General features: G+C 47.7%; 1 protein-coding gene across 1 annotated transcript; it reads left to right on the forward strand.

Moving 5' to 3' along the window:
- Positions 1–125: 125 nt before the first annotated feature.
- H257_00750 (hypothetical protein) lies at positions 126–974 on the forward strand (the record flags this gene model as incomplete). The annotated part of the gene is made up of 2 exons (XM_009823586.1): positions 126–759; positions 850–974. 2 exons carry the CDS (start codon positions 126–128, stop codon positions 972–974), a joined length of 759 nt encoding a protein of 252 aa, XP_009821888.1.
- Positions 975–1,286: the final 312 nt, after the last annotated feature.

Here is a 1,286-nt window from a genome sequence, read left to right on the forward strand (position 1 = left end):
CCTTTCGCGCGGCTACACTCTCCTTATAATTAATATAAACTCCTTCTCTTAATACAATATCGTTTATTGCGCGCGCAATTGATGTGGTGGTCGGATGACCATCAATGTCATTCTCCACTTGTCCAATGGAAGAAACTCAACAACTGGGTCCTCTGCGCTTTCGTGCGCGCCCTGCTTTGAAAACCGGTCCCAAGAAGCGGCCAAACAAGTACCACAACGTGCATGTCACCTACAAGATGAAGCAAAGCGTCATTGACAGCTTCGACGAGGTCGGCATGGCAGCCACACTTGCCAAGCACTTTCCACAACTCAGTGGAACCCGACTCAATACGACAAGAAAGAAGGTGTATGGGTGGCTCAAGCATCGTGCTCACATAAGGGTAAAGGCTACTAATCGACGAACTTATGACCATTTGTGCTCGCGTGACTTGGGCATGGCAACAACACTTCCCAGGGAGTACGAAGAACAACTTGCTCGGTGGGTAAACTCCATGCGTCAAGACGGCGATCCAGTGACACCGCAGATGATCCAAATCATGGCGTTGGAGACCGCTATTGACACCGGCCTGGATGAAGCCAGCGTCACCGCGAGTTGGCAGTGGCTGCGTGGATTTAAAAGACGCTTCAAGCTGTCGTGGCGTGCCCTCACCAGGTCCGGTGAAGGGGACTGTGACGCAGCGTTAGCCAAGTTCTCTGCGCGGGCTGCCGAGTTGGTCCGTGAGCACGTTCAAGTTGCAAGCCCCGAAGCGTCCAACACTGGTACGATGGATTACTAACTGTGGACTGGGTTGCCAGAGTCTATTATTATGAATGGATTTGGGAAGTGCAAGCTGGTCTCAAAGGTCACAGAAGCCATCGAAAGTGAGGAAGAGTTTGTGTCTCCGAAGATGATGTCCGACCTGGTGTCGATATCTGGTGTGGACGAAACGATTGATCCAACTGATGACATCGACAATAGTGTTCAACTTCTCTAAAAATAAGTACCTGGTTCTAGTATTGGGATAAGTCAGAATTATAACTGTCAGACTTGAGGTACCTGTGCAGAATAGATAAACCTCTATATGAATCGGGTGTCATGTGTGATGTGCTTGTATTAAGTTTTTGTATACCTAAATGGACATATTTTTCCAAGAGCTCAAACGTCGTGTGGTTGTGAAATATCACCCACCTAAAAGGACATAGATTATACGGTAGCTACGTGATACAGTGCGAGCCAAAAATGAGAGAACACTTACATTTTTTGTGATATCTCATCAACCAATGGGAGTTAAGCGATGCTGTTTGGT

This window comes from Aphanomyces astaci, assembly GCF_000520075.1.
Source record: "Aphanomyces astaci strain APO3 unplaced genomic scaffold supercont1.1, whole genome shotgun sequence".
NCBI classification, from domain to species: domain Eukaryota; phylum Oomycota; class Saprolegniomycetes; order Saprolegniales; family Verrucalvaceae; genus Aphanomyces; species Aphanomyces astaci.